The sequence below is a fragment of the Nelusetta ayraudi genome, unplaced genomic scaffold, assembly GCF_046127955.1.
Source record: "Nelusetta ayraudi isolate G7.1 ecotype Tasmania unplaced genomic scaffold, CSIRO-AGI_Nayr_v1 ptg000081l, whole genome shotgun sequence".
Lineage (NCBI taxonomy): Eukaryota > Metazoa > Chordata > Actinopteri > Tetraodontiformes > Monacanthidae > Nelusetta > Nelusetta ayraudi.
The window spans coordinates 798,902-820,771 of NW_027466131.1; the positions used below are offsets into that span (position 1 = coordinate 798,902).

At 46.2% G+C, this 21,870-nt stretch overlaps 2 protein-coding genes across 8 annotated transcripts in view; both read right to left on the reverse strand.

The window, feature by feature from the left end:
* The window catches only part of LOC142900297 (nuclear receptor coactivator 2-like), a 36,195-nt gene extending 18,723 nt beyond the window's left edge, over window positions 1–17,472 (reverse strand). For 3 of the 7 annotated variants that reach the window (XM_076044509.1, XM_076044511.1, XM_076044508.1), the window contains exon 1: window positions 950–1,224. In XM_076044509.1, coding sequence (XP_075900624.1) covers window positions 950–1,209 — 260 coding nt within the window. In that variant the 5' untranslated portion in view covers window positions 1,210–1,224. Of the gene's footprint in view, window positions 1–949; window positions 1,225–1,571; window positions 1,671–5,715; window positions 5,959–8,973; window positions 9,227–9,847; window positions 9,983–17,404 lie in introns of those variants that run through there. The other 4 variants (XM_076044514.1, XM_076044512.1, XM_076044513.1 and 1 more) reach the window with 4 other exon arrangements.
* An 843-nt stretch (window positions 17,473–18,315) lies between these two features.
* lactb2 (lactamase, beta 2) lies at window positions 18,316–21,203 on the reverse strand. Its single transcript, XM_076044477.1, has 7 exons — window positions 20,926–21,203; window positions 20,026–20,186; window positions 19,766–19,886; window positions 19,505–19,683; window positions 19,137–19,285; window positions 18,952–19,039; window positions 18,316–18,673 (listed from the first exon to the last, which is right to left on the reverse strand). The coding sequence occupies exons 1-7, from the start codon at window positions 21,045–21,047 to the stop codon at window positions 18,630–18,632; spliced, it is 864 nt and encodes a 287-aa protein (XP_075900592.1). The 5' UTR covers window positions 21,048–21,203; the 3' UTR covers window positions 18,316–18,629.
* Between the last annotated feature and the right edge of the window lie 667 nt (window positions 21,204–21,870).

The window sequence follows — 21,870 nt, forward strand, 5'->3', positions numbered from 1 at the left end:
AGCGCAAGGAGGGAGATGGTAAATGGACTGCACTTCTATAGCGCTTTCCAGCACACCAAAAGTGCTTTACAATGACCTCTCATTCACCCATTCACTCACACACTCACACACCAGTGGGTGGCTGCTACCATGCAAGGTGCTGCCAGCCCCACTGGGAGCAATGTCTTGACCAAGGACACAACGACAGACTGGGATGGAGTGGGATTTGAACCGCCAACCTTTGGGTCATTGGACAACCAGCTCTACCTCCTGAGATGCAGTCGCCTTCAGCTCCCGCCGCGACGCACAACCTGATGTCTCAGATCAGGCACCTCGGCCTGCTTTTAAAAGGCTAACTGCACGGAGCAGTTTAGCGTAAATGCAGAATGCAAACATTCTCAGAAGAATGCATATGTGCGTTTGATGAAGGCATAACTGTGTAATGAACCAATGTTCAGCGTTTACGCGTTCCTTCTTAACACAAACCAGTGAGCAGCATCTAGAGAACAAAGGGCCAGATCCACAACGCGATGCTTCGGCTTTTACGCCAGAAAATACATGCAAATAGCACCAAAAACAGTGCGTCCTATCCACAGAGGGCACGTAAGGTGAAAAGCGGCGTCAGACTCGTTTGAAAATACTTAAATTCGTCATTTCGCGAAAAACGGCGGCCCCTTCTAATGCAAATATGCCCCATTGGAAACAACGCCGGGTCCACAAAGTTACTTTGACAGATGTAAACGCCGTCAGCCAAAACCAGGCACCGTTTCGTCCGTCAAAGTGTTTCTGGTGTCAGAGCGACTCTCTCTGATGATGAGGTGTGTGTATATGGAAAAATATCATACACACACACACACACACACACACACACACATCTTATCATAAATAAAAATAAATATTTTTATTTATTCATTAAGACATGAAACATTGATAAGTTACAAGTTCACTTCCACTTGAAAGCTGCACTTACTCGATCAGATCAGCCGCTAAACAGCTACAAATCACACTCGGGTGGCGCTTACTGTAAAATATATATAACACAATGAAATATTTATAAATATACTGGTGCGCCTTGACTGGCTTCCGACCACGACCGCGGTAGTAAAGCCCTGAGTGCACAGGAGCGCTCAGGAGCGCCAGAGTTTGTGAACTTTGTGAAATCAGACTAATTAAAATTATTCGAAGGTTCGGTTTCGTTCTGGCCGCACAATCAACCACACTCGCATTCATATTGTAACATTCCTGACATGTGTTCAGTTTTCTATGTGTTCCACTGTTTATTAATGTTCTTGTTGCTGTTAGTAAGGGGCGAACATGTTATACTTCCCCTTTAAGAGGATGAGATCCTGGGCGTAAAGTCGCCGCAAAAAGTGCCACAATTTACCGTTGCGCTCCATTCTTTATGGATCTGGCCCAAAGAGTGACACCCGACCATGTGACGAGGATGTCAGACATTCTTGATAATTACATACTGGCAGAGCTGATGCTGCGTCCTGACTCAATGTGTCATCAGGTGGTGTGTGTGTGTGTGTGTGTGTGTGTGTGTGTGTGTGTGTGTGTGTGTGTGTGTGTGTGTGTGTGTGTGGCCTCACCTGGGGCCCAGGAGGTCCAGCTGACTCTCCTTCCTCTTCAGGGACTCTCCCCCTCGGGCCGCCTCCCCCTCGCTACTCATCTTCAGCAGGTATCAGCACCTGAACACAGAGGCAGGGCAACACAAATCAAGGCCGATGACAGGTGGACAGACGGTCCGGCCAATCGGCCAACTCTGAGGCCCATTTCCAACTGAGTTCTACTGGCCCTTTTCTGTAACACACTTGTGTTACAGACGCAGGCTGCCTCCCTGTGTCAACAACAAATCTGTGGCAGCGCAAACACGTTTTGGTGAGTGAAGGGTTCCGTCAGCGCGCCTTGTCCCTCTCACCCAATAAGGACCTTGAGCTCGGTAAATAATTGCACTTCTTATTGCTGAGGATTGAAAACACGTCCCTAATGGACCCTTTTATGATACATAGCAAATGCAACAGTGCATTATGGGAATTGCAAAACAACAACAACAACAGCAGCAGCAGCAGCAGCAGAAGAGCACTTCCTGTCCGCTGCAGCCAGGAGCGGGTGGATGTGCCTGAGACGCACACGGGCTGATTAGTTTGCGCACACTCACGCAGCGAGCGCGCTCGTGACTCGCAGAGCCGCTGCGTCCCCACAGCGTGCAGTATGTGGGAAGCCCAGTGGGACCAGTGGAGGTGTTGATAATTAGTTAGAAATAGCTGATTTACGTCGGCATTCACACTGTTCTCGCTTGGAGCTTCCCGCTAAACAAGTCAAAGGTTCCTTTCAGAGAGAACGGGGAAGCCTGGTGCCCGGAACACGAGCCGTGGCAGAGAGAGAGAGCGACTCGGCCGTTGGCAGGGAAGCTTTGGGCATATGGTCACGTCCTTCTGCTGGACCTTCTACCAAGACACCGAGGACAGAGCTCCGCTGGTTGGCCCGACACAAGTCTCTTCTACAGCTCGAAGTGCAGAAACGTTCCTTCTGAATGTCCAAGAACACATTCAAAGGAATTGAGTTTTGACCTGTTTTACCGGGGTGTTTTGCAAATCCACCGTGTTGTTATTGGGAGCTGTCAAATTGGAGGGGGAAAAAAAAGTCAGAAGCGACAGCAGATCTAAGGTCAGCAATCCCGCAACACATTGGGGAGGCATGTTTGCCGAGGCCCTTTAATGAGGCAACGCATCACCTGACCATTACGTAAGAGGCCGTCCGTGGGGCTGATACTGAGTGGACGACGGCAGGCAGCGCCGACGGCAGGGAGACGAAAGGGAAATGGTGAGGGAGGGGACAAAGGGCGTGAAGACGAGGAAGAGAGTGGAAAAAGAAAATGAGCGACAGAGTGAAAGCACAGCTGGCAAGGAGTGAAAACTTCTGCAAAAATAAGACAAGACGGTTCCTCAGTGAGGTAAGATGAACGAGGGAATAGGAGGAGCATCCTGTGTAATAATAATAATAATGAGGGAGAGGAATATGGCCTAATTACATAGGAGGAGGAACACACACCAGTGGGATGACCGGATGTGTGCTAATACCGATTCTCTTGTCGAATTAGCTAACTAATTAACATACAGACAGCAAATCAAGAAGTCCTGCCATTCATGACCGGGGAGATTCTACCGCTTATCAACCAAGAAATGGGTTGGAAACAGAGAGAGAGAGAAGCCCTGGACTGAATTTAGAGGACAGGTGGAAAACACCTTAAAATCTCAATCTGTCACTTTTTAAACCGACACACATCCATTGGATGCACTGGATGGCACAAAAGTAGGAAGAGTCTTTGGACGAGTCTTCTGTCTGTTGTATTCAGTACGTAGCCAGTGGAGCCAGATGTCACAGCTCCGGCCTTCCTATTGGGTGATGGTGGGCGGAGTTAAACAACTAAAGTGAGTCCAACCTGCCGGTCAGCAGTGGAGCAAAGGCTTCAGCGCTTTGTTGCCAAGGTGTGATCAGACTGCAGCATCGACGCCGACACAGACACTGATTACAACCCTGGTCGTGGCTCCGCCTCTTTCTTCCTTCACCGACGCGTGTTTGTTCCAGCTGTATTTTGAACAATATAGAAATTATTCATTTTTTACCCCAGCTCTACCTGCCTGCCTGCCATTGTTGTTATTCCATTCACAAGCGGCTATTATTGGCGCTCTGAGGTCAGCAGCGGTGACACGGTGTTGTCGTGACACAAACACCATCATCAGCCACATTGAATGAGCTCAGGAGTGTAGACATGGCCAGCCGAAGGTTTTGAGTGTTCTCAGAAAGACACGTGCACACTACACACGCCTGATCTCACCTCCGCCGACATCACACACACCCATTCACATGCAGATACAAACAGACTTGATGATTTAACATCAGCGTGGCCCGCGACAGAAGCCTCTGCCCTGTCCGGCCCGATGCTAACACAATGAGAGCAGCCAGCAGTTTCACAAAGTGAAGCCGTTTAAAAACAATTGGAGGCAAAGTGAGCATAGTGGAGGCCAGAGGGTCAAAGCGCCCATTAAGGAATTAAGGAGGAGGATCGATCTCAGGCTGCTCTGGGCTGCTCCAGGCGGACTGGTCTCCAATAGAAACCAGCTTCTCGCTTTCTTTGTTTTGGCTCTCTGAAGAACAAACCGGAGGCAGGAGGAGGTTTTGACAAGAGCAGGAGCAGAAATGCCATCTTTTTATTTTAACATTCATCAAGGATAAAATCACGTTTGAAAAGCATCTTTTCTTACCCCATCATGTTTTTGTTTTTTACACACTGGCTTTCTATTCTCTTTAACTGGGAAGGAGTAGCCCTTGAAATCTACTTCCTGTTTTGTAACAGGTGTCAGGAATTAAGCAGGTGTCGGGTTACAGCCAGATGGAAGTCAGGTAGAGTGGTAGTGTTGGTGGGGGGTGGAGACTCAACTGCAGTCTAAAAATTCTGACTGGCTGGCTGATGAAAAATATAAACATCCGATAATGTGGAACCCTAAATGTGCGGCTGACACTTGATGAAGCGCCGATCAAAACAAAGAGTGAATCCTGAGACGCTGAGCAGGCAGAGAAAACCGCCCGCCAGGGTGGGAGGATGTGACCACCTCCATTTGCATGAGAGGCCTCCAACAACAAAATGATAGTTGTCATGGAAGTAATAATAAAGGGCAGCGCAGCGTGCCTCGCCATTACAGTAATGAGTCACTTTCTCCCATTAGCCTGCAGAGCAATTTAGGTTTTTAGTATGTAGCAGGAAAACAAGTGACCACGCAGTCTTATGTAACCGATGATGCCGCAACATTATTGCTAATATGTGTTTTTGCAGGGCTGGTGGTAAAAAAATCAAACAAAAAATAAAAAAGAGATACGAATTAAAAGTGCAAATTAAAAGTAACCTGCTACAGAAAACTACATTTAATCCAATTGTGAATATAGAGTGTGCGGACTGGACGGACCTGAAGGAGCAGAATCAAGTCGAGCCAACACACAGTGGGCCTGGGAGCGAGCTGGAAGTCGGGCCGGCTCGGTCTCGTCCGACGCTAATCACCGTGAACTGCATGCATCTGAAAGGCAGGACTGATCCAGTTAAAGCCCGTCTTTCTCTGAGCTGGAGGATGTAAGTACGACAGGTCGGAGAGGTGGCAGCCTCCCTGGCCGCTTCATGTCCAATCCTGTCGCACACTCATGAAATAGATTTAACACCCAGCAGACACTGGATTAGAACGGGTGGCGTCTGAGGGGCCTGCATTGCACACCGCAGACAGCAATGTGTGTGTGTGTGTGTGTGTGTGTGTGTGTGTGTGTGTGTGTGTGTGTGTGTGTGTGTGTGTGCGTTTGTGCATGTGTGTGTTCTTCAGGACTGCCTCTACTGCGTGGTGTCCACATCCGTGCATCCAAACCTTCGCTACGTGCACGTGCGCACACCTCCGTGTGTTGCATCGCAAACGACAACTTGACAATGACGGAGGAAAACCCCTAGAGTGGGCGGGGAAAAAAATAAAATAAAAGGACCAGAACCTTCAGCTCTACTGTTACAAACTGTGGAGGAACAAAAAAACCCGTAAAACTGCTTCTGACGGCCCCGAGGCCACAAGGCTCACTCGGCAAACACGGTGTCAAACAGAGGCTGGAAGTTACCAGTTGGACCACAGAGGAGAAATAATACGTTGGAAATAAGGCAGCACCTCCGGGTTCTGATCCAGCGGCAGCGATGTGTGTTCTGACCTGGTCAAGAGTCTGCAGGGCCGAGCTTCGTCTCCGCTGGATGCGAGAAACGTTGGTCGCTCGCAGATGGCCATCGCATTGGGGAAGACTTGACTTCTCTCACTTTTCTGACACTCTGGAAAAAGCCTTCGAGCGGCGCAACAACCTTCCCAAAAACAGGAGCTCCGAGACGACTGAAACAGACAGTGTGGGTTCAGCAGCCGCCTCTTAGAACGCAAACTTTGGAAAGTCTTTGGTGGAATCCAGATGTATTTAGAATAGGGCTATCAAACAGTTAATTTTTTTAAATTGCAATTAATCGCAGAATCTTCATAGTTCTATTTAATCCCATAATGTAAAGTATTTCTTACCAGAAGTCGGCAAGAGCGGCCAACTACGGGTCAGTAAAAGGGACAAAAACGCTAGCGATGAAATTTGTTTTCATCTCTCTTGCACTCTGTTTAGATACTGACAAATATAACGTACACAAATATGATCGCATTCGTAAATCGCGGTATTTTATTTTCAAAATTGCTTTTATTTTGAAAATTTACCGGATTTTCTCGTGTTTCTTTGATGGACTTCCCGTCCAGCCAAACGCGGATTGCTCGCGGCTGGCGCACAAAATAGACGCCGAAACGATCGCATTTAACTAATCGTGCTTAATGCCCTAATTTAGAAATTCAATAAAAGCCATATATTTCTACATGCAGGGGTTCATGGGGTTCCAGTGTCTTGAAGATACACAGAAGTTTACAGCTGCCAAATGCAGTCAGCCTCTTGTGAGGTTATTTGTTCGATCAAATTCACTGATGCTCGCTGATGTGGCAGCTGCTCGGCTTTGGTCTTAGACTCAAGCTGCACAGCGCGATGACGATCGCGACGGACATCTGGTGAAGTAAGTTCAGGTGTCAGGAGAAAATGAGACGTGCGATCCAAAACAAACAGCGCTGTTTGTTCTGATGTTTGGTGGAGACCTGCTCTCCCCCTCCCTTCCTCCCCATCCCAGTGTCAGCTGTCAATCCAGTTCACGTGTTAAAATGCAGCCCGGGTGACAACAAAACTGTCCCCTGTGCGGCCACCTGGCAGCCAGTCTCCCCTTTCTCTTGGTCAACTGTTGTCAAAGTTTCTAGAAAGTCCCGACAAGGGCGCGCTGGAATGAAACGTAAACACGTCTCTCTGTGTGCTGTGAAGTGAGCGGCCGTAAAAAAAAAAAAAAACAACCTCTGTGGCCGCCGCACACGCTGACCCACTTCACTTCAACCAGTGGCCCTTTTTTTTCCCCTGGCGGCCTCCCAGCAAACCCCCCACCCCCACCCCGGCAGCCGCAGCAGAATCCTGACTGCTAACTACTGCTAGTGCTTGAACGTTAGCACAGGTCCAACTGATGTGAAACAATGAAGCAGCTGAAACCCTTTAGCATGAACTGTCAATGCGTTTCGGCCGAAACGTCAGCACTTGGGCATTCCGGAGATACGCACGTCTTCTAATCGGTCACCCACACACACCCTAACAGCGCACACAACAAGAGATCAAATCCAATGACGTTTCATGTCAAATCATCTGATCTCAGGTCAGTTTTGAAGAAGAAAAAAACAAAAAGAAAAGAGCCACCAGTGTGCTGGTGTAGCTGGAAGAGAGGACGGTCAGCCTGCATCTGCTCATCAATCTGCATGTGCAGCTTTCATGCAATCTGAGAGGAGCCCCTATTGATTACGGACAGGGATCAATAACATTGAACATGCCTGCCCGGCTGCAAATTCAATTGAGGGTGTGCAAGCACACAAGCACATTCGCACGCACACACGCACACATACACACACATGCGCGGGATTCACAAATAAGAAGCGCCGGAGAATAAACCCCAAAAAACTGGTGAATCATAACAGGAAACACTGACGGTGGTTAAACTGTGGACTGTTGCACCAACACCTGCCTGTCTGCCTGCCCCATGAACACACACACACACACACACACACACACACACACACACACACACACACACACACACACACACACACACCACAGGGAAAACGTGCTTGAATTATCTTGCAGCGGTTGTGAAAGACAGAGAGTCGCTAACTGAGGACGGCTGAGTGACGCCGTGCGTTTCTCAGAAAACAAACTTGTCATCAAGACTTTAATTTCCTCTCTGCGCAGGAAGCTGCGACCCCACCTCGACGCCTCACCGGCGATTAAATTTCCGTCGTCAAAAAAAAAAAAAAAAAAAAAAATAGAAAGAAAAAGGTGGCGATTTAACTAGCAAAGCGTGAAAGAGCGACAGGCAGACAACCAATCACCTGACCGGGCCTGAATCTGAACTGTGGACACGTGAAGCTAACTGGAGTTATGGAACGAAAGCAGGAACCACGGCGAGGCACCACGCTGTGCCACTGGCCTGGAGGTCAAACTCCACGTCTGATTCACTCAGTGACTTATCTGCCGCCGCCGCTGCCGCCGCTGCAGCAGCAGCAGCAGCAGCAGCAGCAGCAGCAGCAGCGAGCGGCATGGAAATGAAGACACAGTCGCGGCCGAGCACTTCTGAAAGAGTGAAACTGTGAAGTTGTTCGCCGGCTTTTCCCAACGGACCCACTGAACATGGGTCAATGTTGTAACAGGCAGACAGGCAGACAGACAGACAGACAGACAGACAGTGCCAGGCTCACGGTGGTAAACAGCAGGACGCTTCCACCTCAGGTGACAGAGCAGCGGCTGCTGACTGTGCACTCTGGGCTGCCCGTGTGCGGCCAGTCATTCATAATCAACGCAATCCCACCCCCCCACCCCACCCCTGCCTCCCCCGCCCCTCTCGCCCCCCTGCCCCCGACACAATCATTGAGTCAAAAACACAACCGTAACACATGGCGGCTCAAAGTCCAGGCCTGACGACGGAGCCAACGTGGAAAACTCTGAGCATCCGAGAGGCTTTCCGAGCCCTCACAGTCCCACAAAACACGAGACCCTGAACGGTTACGGCCGCCGGAATGAAGGAATCAAGTTATTCAGGGGAGATAAGATGTCATTTTCCACAAAGCTGTGAAGTCTCTTGACCACAGCCACCAGCGACACACACATGGACCCCCTCCGAATCAAACACCACCACCCCCCCCCACAACGAGCCAAGTTGACTGAAGCGGAAACAAAACGGCCACGGGAGGTTTGTTTACGCCACATAACCCTCGTGCCCTGGTCTAATTCACTCACACCAGCTCCTGGCCGCACACAGCTCGGCGCACGGAATGTCCCTTTAAGTGCGACGGCGGCGGCGGAGCCACTCACCTCTGTGGAACCCGTCCATAACCTGTGTGGAGCCGGCCCAGCGTCCCACTCCAGCGCCTAGCTCCCAGCTCCCAGCTCCCTCCCACTCTGCTCCACTCCGCTCCGCTCCGCTCTCCCTCGGCCAGATTACCACTCTGACCGTGTGCGTCTGTGTGTGTGTGTGTGTGTGTGTGTGTGGGCACGCAAGCAAGCGTGCGCGTGTGTGTCATCTGTGCCTAATGACAGCTGACAAACTACATGCCACAAATCTCTCTCTCTCTCTCTCTCTCTCTCTCTCTCTCTCTCTCTCTCTCTCTCTCTCTCTCTCTCTCTCTCTCTCTCTCTCCCTCTCTCTCTCTCACTCTCTCACTCACTGTCCCCTCCCCCTTCCTGTGAACACATACACACACGCGCACAGGCACAGACACACACTCCTCCTTGTCTCCTCCCACAAAACACACACACCCACCTCCCTCCTATTAGCCAATGTACAGAAAAAAACTCACTACCTCTCTCTCTCTCTCTCTCTCTGTCTCTCTCTCTCTCTCTCTCTAATACACACACACAACAGGGTTTTGATTTGTTTCGCTCATGAGACTTAAAAGCACACACACACACACACACACACACACACACACACACACACACACACACACAGCACACTGCCACATGCACATCTCTCTCTCCTTTCACTTTCCACATTGCAGGGTTTTCTCTTTCCACTATTATTTCCTCTTGTCACGACAAAAACATTTTCGTTTCTTTATTTCCGAAAATGTTCAATATAATCAATATAACTCAGAACAGATCTCATTAAACTCGTTCAATAAATGAGGTCATGAGTGTAGTCATTGAAAAGGCGCCGAAGAGAAACGATCAAAATCTGGTTACTCACCTTATCTGCAAAGCATCCTGCATAAACTGCCAACAACCACTGTATTGTGACATCATTCCTTCCTGCCAGCAACACAAAAAAAATAGCAGGTTGAAACTTTATTGAAGGGATACAAAACAGTTAAAAAAAATGAGATTTAATGAGAATGACTATGTTGAGAAAGTGTTGCTGCGAAGTGAGGTGTGTTTTCACTCAAACGTCTTACATCGGGCCAACGCGGGGTGCTGTTCTAACAGCACAGGTGCCACTCTCACTATTTTTTCTCACCCTCCCAACTTAAAGTCAGTAAATTATTACAAATATTCTGAAACGAATATGTGAAGGTAGAAACTTGTCACAGTGCCACTTCAAAGGTCCCATACTGTATACACCTTTAATCAACTTAAAACAAGGACAGTGCAGTACCACAGGAGGCCAGCAGGGGTGGCGCCCAGGATCAGCTGTACAGACGGTGTGAGTGTGCGCCTGGTGCATCCCGGAGGTCTCACGCTGGCTCATCATAACACGACGGCCTGCTGTGGTTCCCAGACACTGACCCTGCCGGAGTGGACCGTCGAGCTGACCTGGACCAGTGTGGTGCTGATCCGAGTTCATCCAGTTCCCACTGGCTTTCACGTTTCCCGCACAAACCTGCCTGAATCCCCTGCTCCTTGGTTCTGCAATAACATTCTCTGATTTCCTTTTTTCCTCTTAAAAGTCAGCTCATGTTTCTTGAGTCTGCACCGTCGAGCGGAGACGCTGATGGACTCTAAGCCCGGCAGTTGATCACCTCCTACTTTATCTTCTTGTGTGAAAACTCATCTTCTTTCTCTTTCTTCGCATGTCACACGTTCTCAATCGCACCCTCTCCGCTGTTTCGCCTCAATGGTTACGATGACTTTGACCCAGCCCATTGTTATTTGTGCTTTTCAAATTATTGCTCTCAACTAAAGAAACTCAACCAGCCAATTGCCTTTACTCCATGCAGAAAAAGAAAGTTTTAGAATTATCCTCGATGGTCTCTTCCATTGTGTCAAACCGCAAAAAAGTAGGTTGCAACTTACACCGTGAGGCTCGCAGGAATTCCCAATTTTCTCATTAGATGTGTTCTTTGACCGCGCTCAGTGTCATGACACCTGATCTACAACTGCAAACCTTCCTGTGAGAAGTGCCTGCTGGGTAATACACAGCTTTTTGTGCTTGCATGGGTGAAGGAAGCAATTTCATTATTATTTACTACTGGGGTCAGCCAATCCCACCTGTTGGTACTCACTCCTTCCACCTTGTTCATGTTCCCATTGAAAAAAAAAGAAAAAAAAAAGGTCAAAACTCTTTCAGGGTTATGTTAAAAAAAAACAAAAAACAACAACAATTGTTTTCTTTTAGTCCAAGCATGAACGGACCAATCGGCATCCTCAGAAGAGAAAGGGTGGAGCTAAAACCAAAGTTTAGCTGCGGGGGAGACTGTAAGCTACAGCCCGCTCATGAACGCAACACTACGTGAACAATCTTCCAGTGTATCACACCTGAGCAAAACAAAGCTAGCTTTCTGAGACACCCGTCTTTTTGCCCATTTTTTCATCTTGACTGTCTTGTGGTTTGCCCCAGTGGTTCAGTCGTAGTTCTGTCCAACCTCCCCGCAGACGTAAAGCTCATATCCCACAGGGACTCACACAGTTTCTGGACAAAGATGGATAATAATGTCACTACAGATGCTGACAAAGACAAGCAGGTAACATTACCAGCCAGAGTTTGGACCCTGCCCCCCCTGGGGCCGAAGCAAAGGAGTGATCCAGCACCCCTCCCACCCGACCCCAGAGTTGTTGCATAGTCAAAACTCTCACATGAAATTATGAGTACTGCCGTTTCAAATCAGTTAATATAATAAATAATTTTTTATCATAAAAAAAAATTGTTGTAATGATTGTCACATCCCAAAGGATGTCAAATTTGTCCTCCGCATTTGACCCCTGCCCTGAGGGCAGGACAGCAGCTGTGATGCCACACTCAGAAAAATTGGGTGATCTAAACCCCAAATCCAGACCTTCATACTGAGTGCCATGCATGCAGGCAATGGGTACTATTGGTATGACCCCGTCATGGATCGAACCCACAAACTCTCAGTCTCAGGGCGGACACCCTACCATTAGACCACTGACCAATGGGGATTTATGTCGTGTTTTAATATCAGTACGGCAAGGAAGAGGAGCCAGTAGCGGAGGCCACAGAGGTGAACTGTTGAAAGCGATCTTCTTCGCATCTGCTGCCTGCTGTTTTTCTCATAGAACACACATCTACCTGACTGCTTTCCCAAAAATTCACTCTCTTTATTTTTTTTTGCAGAAACGGGGCCCTTGGAGAGCTACACAGGTTTTGCAGGGAGAGCAAAGGATCCTCACGTTTATAAAGATGAAGGTGATGACATCAACACCAGTGAAGTGAGAGGGAAAGAAGGTTAGCTCAGAGTTTGCAAGTTTGAAGCAGCTCGGTGCCGGACTGTTCTGTTGGTCACACCTGCAGGAGGCACCGACAGTGACCAAAACCAAGAGGAGTGAAACGGGGAAAAAAAGTTTTTCTTTTTTTTTTTCTTTTTGGTCATTGGCTCAACACAAAACATCTGCTGAGTCTTCCCCCTGCTGTGCCTGTTTGTACCAAGTGTGTGTGAGTGTTCGCGCGTGTCAGTGAGTCAGCTGCACTCTCGGCCAGTTGGCCGCAGCTGACTGCAACCACCTTCTGCACGCACCTGCCGCCAATAAGACATAGATGCACATGTCTGCATGTGTGCGTGTAGCTTTAGGATGGACAGCTGATCACAATCCAACTGCTCTGAGAGTTGTACAAGTTGACAGGGAACAGGGAAACAGGGAACTTGAACACATCATTGAGAGGGACTACTTCTACTCACCATGCCAAAGACAAAGGAAATCAGGTTTTTAGCTCAGAAAGAAGATAGTGCAGGCCGATGCTTAGGGGGAAGGTTATATAGCCATTTCCAAGTGTTTCACAGTGTCTAGAACTGCTGTATGTTTCATTATTGTCAAGTACAAGGAGACAAATTTTGTAAGAAACAAACCCGGACATGGTCGCAAGCACAAGATTTCTAGAAGTCTAGAGAGGAAAATAGTCAGAGATGTCAGCAAGAAGACAGGTACATCTGCCAAGATGATTGTTGCTGACCTGGCCTCTTCTGGAGTTGATGTTTCAAGGCACACAGTTGTGAGGATTCTCCATCATGGAGGGCTTCACGGCCATCGTTCCAGCCAGACTGAGTTCTGTTCTGTGCTTTGGTCTGATGATACTAGACTTGAACTGTTTGGGCACATGGATGTTGCTCATTTTTGGCGAAGAGAGAGAGAGAGGTCTTCAACCCTAACAACACAGTTCCCACAGTTAAACATGGGGTTGAGAGCTGTGGGGCTGTTTTGCAGCCTGATGCACAGGGAGCCTTGTTTGGGCGCATGGCATCATGAAAAAAGAATATCATAATGATATTTTGATTTGTGCCAAAATCTCTTCATAGTCTTGCCGTATGTTGTTGCTGGATCTACCAACAAGACAATGACCCAAAGCATACGTCGAAATTAGTCCAATAGTCCTTGGAGGACACCAAAACCAAGGTCCTGAAGTGGCCCGCACAAAGCCCAAACCTCAATCAGATTGAGCATCTGTGGCGCGTGCTCAAAGTGAATGCCCATGCTTGGAGACCATGCAATTTGGAACAGCTGGAACAATTTGCAATGAATCCTTTAAAAACAATTGAAAAGAATGTTCCAAAATCACTCAGGGGACCTATGCCAAGCTAGTAAAGAACAACTCTAAAAGGTCTTATCTACCCTTGTTTAGTTAAGACCTACTCATAAAAGGTTGTGTTCAGTTGTGGCTGAGAAAGGGTTTCAGCTAAGTGTATCAGTAAAATATCTTTATCAAACGTAGTGGACATTTTGTCTTTGTTCATTTGGACACAAATACACCATAAACACTTGCAGCTAATGTTAATTTCCATGGAGAAATCAAGAATTTTTGTAATTTTGTGGTTAATAATTGTGGCCTCAGCTGTGTGTGTTTCCCCCTTAAGTCCAAAGTGCTACATTTTGTACAAGGCCCCTTTAAAGATGTGTGTGAAACTAAAAACACAATGTGTATAATGTCTATTTTTAATTTAATTTTAACACACTGGCAATCAGACTGGATTGTGTTTTCACAACTGCTCTGTGTCACTGTAGCACCTCACCGCAGTGATTGTCCTCCAACTGTACGTGTGTCACTGAACTCAAACGCAACCAATAGGTTTGTTTCATCAGTCACCAGTCGCTGAGTAAACCGAGTGGAACAAGTCAGTTCGAAGTGATCCTAGATGGCAGCAGTGTCTCCACTGCCTTCTCAAACGCTCCATCTTAGCGGCGAAAAAGCAGCAATGAACACCGCAATTAGCCCTGGCCGCAGCCAACGCTTGCTTGTTGCACAAGCTCGTTATGCTATTAGCCTGTGTTGTCCGACTGGAGGCCCGCAGACTCTCTCACTCAGCTCTGGCCTGCTGCTGAATTACAGCCGCCGTTGACTGCTGCTAACCAAATTAGCACCAGTTATGCAACCCGCCAGACTTGGCTCATTGGTCGACAGCTTCGAGCCTCTGCACAACCTTCATTTCAACAGTTTGCCACACAGGAAGGTCCTGCACACTGCTGCTATAGCTGCTCCTGAAAAGCTGACTCTACAAAAAAAAATGTCCCCATTCAAAGAGGAGTAATTTACAAGTCACATGCAGAGGGAGTTCACTGCTATTGAGGAAGGAAATGGAAATGTTTGATATGCAAAGAGAAGTCCTGTTTAAAAGTTACATGTGGGTGATATTCAGTGTGTGAGATAAAAATCCCAAGAAGTTCAGATGGTCTGTTTATTTATGGGGGAAGCAGAGGAGATGCTCTCAATCCAAGTGTTTTCTGAGAGGGTGTGCGCACACCCGAGACGGAGGTGTAGCTGCGTCTCGTGCTGTCTGCTGGGTGAGGACTGCTGTTTTTAGAAGTGAGAACTCCTCTCCGCCTTTGACTGGTTCTGAAGAACCAACTCACTGTAAAATTTTGCCTCCGGTGTGCTGTACATTATGGCTTGAGCTGAACAAAAAGCTTTCTCTAAAAGGATCGGAACCCTCCAGGCAGTCGCCACAGCCACTGGAGTACACCAGGTTAGGCAAATCATCACTGTGCATTCACTGCGACCCATAATGCAATCCCATAACCATCGTAACACACGAGTTATCCATACATACCGTATTTTATTGGGAACATCTTTACAGTTATTATATATACATAGTACTTATTATATATACAGTACTTGCAGAAAAAGCATGGTACTAATGTGTAGTTGCTTGTATACATTTGTATGTGTGTGTATATATTCAGCATTTAATTTTTTTGTTAATCTGTGAAGCGCTTTGGGTTGCATTTTTCGTGCATGAAAAGTGCTATATAAATAAAGTTTGAATTTGAATTTGAATTTGAATATGTGTGTGTGTCTGTGTGTGTACGTGTGTGGTTCTGGGACTAAATGACCTTTTAAAAAACATTGGGTTTTTTTTACTTCAGAAAATATACATGTTCCCAATGTACTTTGAATGATTTTGTCTTAATCTATGATTGTCTAATTTAAACCATGGAATACAGTTGATAAAAATGTCAGAGGCATCTTTTAAAGTGGATTTAAAATGAGGCGTTTCCTTTAGCATGCATACGGTCACTGCTCTGAAGAACTGCACAGTCAAGCTTCTGCTCTTCCTCGTCCTCCTCCTTCCCCTTCCCCCACTGCTGTTGCCATTGGTCAGGGAATTATTAGAGCCCTCACGTGGTTGACTGAACTCAAGCCACAAGGAATCCCTCAGCGGGCGAGGTCCCAGCGTCATCTTAAGATCTCTGTCTTCAACATGCTCCTTCGCTAAAGCACTCTGCAGAGAAATCTTCATGAAGACATTTAACCCAGCTTTTTTAAAGAAAATAACTCAACCAGCTCACTATTCATCTTTGTTTTTTTCTTGCTGATGCATGAACAGCACTATTCACCCTCTCTCTCCCTGCCTTTAAGAAAAACAAAAGAGCGAAAACATACAACAAACATTATCTAGGTGGTGGATTTGCACGTAGGGCCCTCGCTGCATGTTGCAATCCTTTTCAAAGTTCATTCAACAGTGTGGTACAGAGCAAATAATAAGCCCTACAGAGCCAAAGAAATAGTCGTGCATCCAGTCAGATAACACGTCCGTTTGCAGGAGTCAGATGTCAGCAGTCACGTAGGTAAAAAGCTACAGCGACATACCGGTACAACTGCAAACACAGGACAGTCAGCCAGCCACCACGGCACATAAGGAGGAAATCAGTCTAAACGGCAGACGCAACTCGACAATAGGATTTAAAATGATCTGTATTTCATTAACTTTTGTTTTTTTTTAAGCGGCTGGAATGATCGATTTCTTTCACTTCATATCCTGCCAGTAAGTTGGTTTGATGATATTTCATAACTCTTATACAGACATATTTAAATAATAACAATAATAAAACAACAACGTTAAATTCAACAGTTCTCAAAGCGGTCAATTAGTATTTTACTTTGAAACGTACAAAACGGAACCGCTCCAACTGAGTACAATAAAGAATTCGGGAGATTGATGTGAGCCGAGAAATAAATAAAAAAAAATTAAAAAGTCTATATTGCTCAGTGTCAAACTGTTCATGAATACACCGCGACAACTCTGACAAGCCAACAAGTTTGAGTGTGGAGGGTGTTAAGTGTCACGTTCAACGCCTCGGGACAAGAGGCGAACCCGGAGCCGCTAACGTCCGCTGGGGGTTTCACGGCTCACTTGATCCCCACTGTTGACGCCTCCGCCGATCAGGAAGGCGCTTCCTAACAGCTAACTGTCAAAGTTAAATACCAAAGTCCTGTTCGGGCTGACTGTGTACTTTCAGGCTAAGTGTTTTAAGACACTCGAGGGGGTCAGGAGTATGTACTCTCTCTCTCGCTCCCCCCCCCCCTCCTCTTCGACAAATACACACGGATTTGACGGATAACCGCCGGGAGCGTAGCCACTCGGTCGGCGCTGCTAGCTTATTTCGCCCAGGAAATCCGCCCGGCGCACTGTCAACCTCTCAATGAAGGCAAACGTTTCCATCAGAGAGCCCTCCTCAAAACAAACTAACGAAAACGACAAGAGACTGACGCGAATTTAAAAACAAAACAAAACAAAACAAAACAAAACAAACAAATAAAATAAAACAACCTTTAAAATGAAATAACGTCGCCTTAGGAGTCGGACGGCCAACCCCCGCGATGTCATGACAGCGCAGCAGCGTCGCCGCGGAAATAATGAATAAATAAAATAAATAAATAAATAAAAAAACAAACAAAAAAAACAAAACAAAACACTGGGACTGACGTCGCGTGGAATTTGACAACCTCGGTGTTAACTGTCACTTCTCTTTTTTCGACGCTCATCGCACCGCAATTTTTTTCGGGGGTGGGATTAAAGTGGCAGGTGGGGAGGGACTTTTAAAAAGGTGTGCGTGCGTTTGGAGGAGGGGGGAGGCTTACCTGGGAGCTGAGCCTCTGCCGGGGAGGGGGTGTCGCTCAGCGGGACGGGACGGCCCGTCCGGTGCCGGCGCCGCCATGTTTGTGTGGCTCAGAGGCTCCTCGGCTGTTTATGTTCACCACGGCCCCGCCCACCAACATCTCATTAGCACACTGTAGGGCTAGATGCCCCCCCAAACCTCGAACATAAAACACACACACACACACTCTCTCTCTCTCTCTCTCTCTCTCTCTCTCTCTCTCTCTCTCTCTCTCTCTCCAATAAGAGAAGTGGATTTATTTAAGTACATGTTTTAGTCCTGTTTCATATAATATTTAGTGGTTATTCAGTGGTGCTGACAGCACAACACAATTAATCAACAGTAGCCCAGAATGTGCCCGGTGTTTGTTTGTCTTTTTGTTTTTTTAATCTTACCATCATAACTGGCATGATGGTAAGAGGGACACCCGGAAACAGGAAGTTACATTAACATTGTTTGCAGAGCGATTTCCGACAATTAGAACCACATTTGACACACTGGGCCTTTAAAATGACAGAACACAGGAATTGTTCTGCAGTCCCTGAGTCTGTTTTTTTTTTTTTTTTTAAGAAGGGTGTATGATAACAACAAATAAGTACAAGAAGAACTATCTTAAAATATAAGAGAATAACTTTAGATATCAAGGAAGTGACAACTGGAGTGGCTGGTGTAGTAAAGCTAACAAAGTGATGATTGCTGCCTATCAGATTATGGTACTGCGGGATTAACAGGCCACTAATTAACCAACCTGTCACAAAGACATGGGAGAATACCGCTGCAATATCAAATTTTTCCTCAGCAGAAGAAAATATTATAACTTAATCTTCACAGTTGTAAGAACAATTTCCTCAAAATTGAGACCACAGCTGGGGCTAAATGAAAAACCCAGTGACATGTATTGTATTACATTCTTTATTGGTAGAAGATTGGAATAGTTACAGGGTGATCATCATAAGTTTGAGATCATCATCATGAGAACTGAGTCTGAAATAAACTCTTGAGTTTGAGCTTCACATAGTGACCATGGGCACATAATTTGGTGGCTACACTCGCTTTTCCCGATTACATTTTTCAGCAAACACTGACCCCTAGTGGCTAAACTCTTCGATTAAATTAGTTTACGTCGCTTTCATCTTGATATAATTCCGGCACACCAGGCTAATTTCACACTGGTATTCGGTCAAAGGCACAACCTGCTTCTGCTGACATCACAGGTTACTCTTCCACTTCCACTTCTGCGGAGACTCTGTCACTGATGAGCAGACACAGTATTTGTACAGTTAGCACACATTCATTATTCTTACTATTAGCTATTCTACACATGAAAGATTTGAGATAATCAAGATGGATCATTGTTGCCCATAAATGTTTGAGAGTCATTATACAAAGAAAGTAGTACAAAAGGCGAATGTGGTCAATTTTTAAAATACCACAAGCAGCCATCTGACTGTCTGAGTCTGGCAGAATCCGTCGTGATCCACAAATTAAAACAGTTTTCTTCCCCTGCAGATTTGATAATGACAAACGTACCTTGGCTGATCTTGCCTTCTTTTGCCAGTTTGGTCAAGTGATGAACCAGATTCACGTTAGCAGCTTGGTACAGGTATTTAGGGGTGTCCTGCAAGAGAAGGAGGAGAAAGAGAAAGAATCTTATTCATAATCTCCTCCTGGTAACTTCTCGGATTCAGATTTGTTTTTGTTTTGTTTTTTCGGACCTTGTAGACGATCCTGACGAGCTCCATGGAGGAGAACGATTTTCCTGCTCCCTCCTGAATAGCTGCCAGGATCTGCTGCTCTCTCTGGTCACGGTGGCTGATGTAGTGTCTGATCTTTGCAACAGCATCCTGAACCACGGGCCCGTGACCTGTTCAGAAGACAGGAGGTGTAAATCAAAGATGTGCATGTACAAAGACCTCACAAGAAAGAGTCATTCTAACTCAAAGACAAAACGAACATTGAAGGGGCCACATTAAATCTTAATTTTCATATTATGTCGATAAAAAAAATCTTTTTTTTTTTTTCCTCCTCAATTTGTTTTTAATTTATTTTTTGAGATGCACATATACCACGTTATGTGCCTAACCTGGGTAGATAAGGTCGGCCTGAGAGTCCAACAGAATCCTCAGAGACTTCATGTACTCGTAGAGATCCTCGAAGACAGCCGTGCCTTCGCCCAGGATGCAGTCTCCAGAAAAGAGTGCCCGCTCTTCGTCCAGCAGCAGCGCCATGTGGTCGTCAGTGTGGCCGGGTGTGAACAGCACTCTGGGAACAGAAAAAGTATTGTACAAGTACTGCAGTATTTACTCTAGCTTACGGGAGTCAAGATGCTTGTTAGAGAAACTACTTTAGTGTGGCGCCCTCTGTCTGGACCGTGTCTCCATCTTTCAGGTAATTATAGCTCTTGCTTCCAGCCGACTCTGTCACCCCACTGGAGCGAGGAAGTTTGCTGACTCGGATCTCAGAACCTGTGGGAGTAACAAACAGAGGCACAATGGAGCGCTAAACAAGTAAGGAGGTACTGGTTTTGCGTGGGTAAAACTCAGAAAGTAAAATCGTACAGCAGAGATGCAAAGGTTCCTTAGTTGTTTCCATTAAAAACCTCACCCACAATGTCCCTACAGATGTCCTCCACGCCGCCCGTGTGGTCCTGATGCCAGTGTGTGATGATGATCTCCTGGATGCTGGTGTTGAACTGCTTCAGTGCCTGTTTGAGATTGCTGATGTATTCAGGCACAGCAGGTTCTCCAGTGTCTATCAGCACCCGCCTGCAATAAGAACACACAAAGCCTCAAGAAGCAGCTTGTGAAAGTCATAAACAACAATTCCTTCACTGTCTGAATGAACATATAGCACTGATGTATTCAATTAGTAGTGCAGTTGTTAATGTTTTTGGAGAAATTACTCATTAAAACAATCAACCTCAAAGCCAAAAGATCAAGCGAAAGCTGCCGTCTTAATGCCCAATTAACAACAGACTAACGGGTTTGTTTTGATATTTAAAGCTAATTGGCATTCAGAAGGGAAAAAAAACAAGTGCTAGTCCTGGATCTTAATTTAAGCAAATATGCAATAAAGTAAAACAAAACCTACATTATGATACACTTACAGGACCCAAACTCATTATAAGTGTTCATTTTAAACCCTTCTTTTTCATGTTTTGAAATCTGTTTCCTTACTAATTAAGTGGACTTGAACAGTTATAATTATAGAAAAGGTAAAGGTTTTATACGCATTGAATAAAGCCGAAACACTCAGTGGAAGCTGCACATTTAACCTAGCTTGTCAACGGTGGTTTATACATTACACAACTTAGCATTTAAACACAAAAACAACAAATTCAGTGAACAGCTAAAGGAATCTGGCACGACGTCCCGTTCTCTGACTAGACGCATTTCGTAGTCGGTCCTGATTTATTCCCAGCAGCAAATATTTTGGAAGAAAGAACTTCACTACGTTTCGTTTCGAAGCAATGACATTCAAAGACGTGAGCACGACAACTGTCACCTGTCCCCGGTGCCGACAAGGTACGTGTTGGTCCCCTGCAGGGTCATCGGCCCCGGATTGCAGCCCAGAACACGAACAACTCTGGCGGACAGTTGTTCGATCCGCGGAATTATGGCACTCATGACCGGTCGGACTGTTGTGATAGCTTCGGTATGACACAACAAGCGATACGGTGAAATTAAAAAACGAAAAAATGGGAGACAATGTCCTCAGACGGAACGGGTAAACATTACCCGTCGGAATCTCGAGGGCAATGTTTACTTCCGGCACGCCCCCTTACTTCCGATTGGTGAAGTCTTGGTGTTCTTCTTCTCTTGGTTTCATGGCGGGTTACAACCATAGCTTTGGAACGGCATACCGCTTCGTACTGGACCGGAGCCTGTAGCGCGAGCTCTGTTTACGACTTGGCGAAAAAAACAAAAAAAAACAAAACATTCTTTAGATACCTTAACAGCTCCCTGTGTTTCCATTTTCTTCCTGCCTTTTTTACACACACACACACACACACACACACACACACACACACACACACACACACACACACACATAGACAATACATTTCACGGTGCTGGATTTGGTTGTGTAGTGTGAGAAAAATCAAAGAAAGCTCATACAGTTCTTAAAGGACATGAGGAAGCACACAAAACAGCGAAAGCATCCACTAAAATGAAGGATATTGTTAACATATATGTTGGTAAAGGTTAAACTAAGTCGTCAGTGTGTGTGTGTGTGTGTGTGTGTGTGTGTGTGTGTGTGTGTGTGTGTGTGGCAATTTTGTGTTACACCCTTGGCAAGATTTTCATACCTACAGAGTTTTATATATTTTTTTAATATTTATAGGCACTTCTCTCAGCTGAACTTGGATTGTTTCAGGCGGTGTTGAGCTCATTGCAACAGCACAGATCCATCCATCCATCCATTTTCTATACCTGCTTCCTGCCGGCC

Excerpts from the sequence above, each read along its gene's own strand:
- lactb2 (XM_076044477.1), bottom strand. The coding sequence starts at position 21,047 with ATGAGTGCCATAATTCCGCGGATCGAACAACTGTCCGCCAGAGTTGTT. Across the intron at positions 20,187-20,925 it reads CTTGTCGGCACCGGGGACAG|GCGGGTGCTGATAGACACTG; the intron begins GTGACAGTTGTC and ends TTCTTATTGCAG. Across the intron at positions 19,286-19,504 it reads GGCCGACCTTATCTACCCAG|GTCACGGGCCCGTGGTTCAG; the intron begins GTTAGGCACATA and ends TCTTCTGAACAG.